The sequence below is a fragment of the Geospiza fortis genome, unplaced genomic scaffold (genome assembly GCF_000277835.1).
Source record: "Geospiza fortis unplaced genomic scaffold, GeoFor_1.0 scaffold71, whole genome shotgun sequence".
Lineage (NCBI taxonomy): Eukaryota > Metazoa > Chordata > Aves > Passeriformes > Thraupidae > Geospiza > Geospiza fortis.
The window spans coordinates 159,313-160,936 of NW_005054681.1; the positions used below are offsets into that span (position 1 = coordinate 159,313).

A 1,624-nucleotide genomic window follows, 5' to 3' on the forward strand; every position below is an offset into this window, starting at 1 on the left:
CTCCTCCTCCGCTGCCTCGTGGCACGGAAGGCACTGGGATGAGGCAGGAGCTGGAGCTGCCCGCTCCAAATCCACAGGGACAGTGTGGAGGTGGCACTTGGCACAGGGACAGCGTGGAGGTGGCGCTTGGTGCAGGGACAGCGTGGAGGTGGCACTTGGTGCTCTGTGTCCTGCCCTGCCACACCCCCAGTGTCCCCAGGATCACCACACCCTGTGCGCACTCAGGACAGGGATTGTCCCCTCCTCTTCCTCCTCCTCTTCCTGGGGAGGCTGTCCCTGGTTGTCCCCTCTGCTTCGCTCTGCCTCTGTCACTGTCCTTTCGTGTTGCCGTGTGGCACTGGCAGGCTCCGAGCTCCCAGCTCCGGGGCAAACCTGGATTTGGGAACTCCTGGTGGCACCTCGGCCGTGTGTGGGGACACAGGTGACACGAGTGTCCTCACGGCCGGGGTGGGGATGTGTGACCGGGGAAAAGCAGTGGCTGTGCCGAGCTGGGAAGGAGCACAGCACCAGCACAGGTGGCACAGTGGTGGCTGTGTCATCCAGGGGTGCCAGAGTGAATTCAGGGGGACACACCAGGCTGCTGGCCCTGTTGTCACACCCCTCTGTCACCCCAGCAGTTCTCATGGGATGCAAGAGGAGACCCCAAAAATGTCCCTTTGCTGGCTCTCCTGGCCCTGTGTGACCCCATGGGCACGGGGTGCAGTGGGAGCCCAGCACAGGATGTCCCTGTCCCCAGCTCCTGCAGGCTGTGGAGGGATTGTCACCCTGTGGGGACAGCAGTGGGTGCCCAGCCCTGACAGGATGGGACACAGCAGGGACAGGAGCAGAGCTCCCTCAGCTCCTCTCCCCACAATTTTGGAGGCTCTTGTCCCACCTGGCTGCTGTCTGTGTGTCCATGGAGCGTGACCATGGCCTGGCTGTCACCCCAAGAGCAGCTGGAGTGACAAAGCTGTCCGTGTGTCCCTGCTCTGTCACCCCAAGAGCAGCGGGTGTCCCCTGTCCGTGTGTCCCTGCTCTGTCACCCCAAGAGCAGCAGGTGTCACCTGTGTGTCCCTGGTCTGTCACCCCAAGAGCAGCTGGTGCCCTGTCTGTGTCCCTGGTCTATCACCCCAAGAGCAGCGGGTGTCCCCTGTCCATGTGTCACCCCAAGAGCAGCAGGTGTCCCCTGTGTGTCCCTGGTCTGTCTGTCACCCCAAGAGCAGCGGGTGTCACCTGTGTGTCCCTGCTCTGTCACCCCAAGAGCAGCAGGTGTCCCCAGGCAGAGCAGGGCCCCAGGCAGGACCGGGGCTCACTGGGGACCTTTTCCCACCTGCACAGCCCAAACCAGGCTTGGAGCAGAGCAAGAAGGAGCCCTCCCGGCCCAGCCCCACTGGCCCCATGCCCGAGGGGCTCCCTCAGACCCGCCCGGAGCACGACGGGGACAAACAAGCGGCTCTCAACAAGGGTACGGCACTGGGGACAGCCGGGGGTGGCACCGGGACCCCAGCCCAGCTCCCCCAGGGCTCATCCCGGTGTCATGGTGTCCCCGCAGTGGGAATCGTCCCCCCCAGGACCAAATCCCCGGCGGAGGAGGAGGCGGTGCCCAGGAGGAACGGCCTGGCCAACGGGCTCAGCTCGCGGGTAC

At 64.8% G+C, this 1,624-nt stretch overlaps 1 protein-coding gene across 1 annotated transcript in view; it reads left to right on the forward strand.

The window, feature by feature from the left end:
• PLEKHA6 (pleckstrin homology domain containing A6) overlaps positions 1–1,624 on the forward strand; it is a 64,589-nt gene that overhangs the window by 52,840 nt on the left and 10,125 nt on the right. Inside the window, exons 16-17 of the mRNA XM_031065108.1 lie at positions 1,318–1,444; positions 1,532–1,620. Of these exons, the coding sequence (XP_030920968.1) occupies positions 1,318–1,444; positions 1,532–1,620 (216 nt within the window). The remainder of the gene's footprint in view (positions 1–1,317; positions 1,445–1,531; positions 1,621–1,624) is intronic.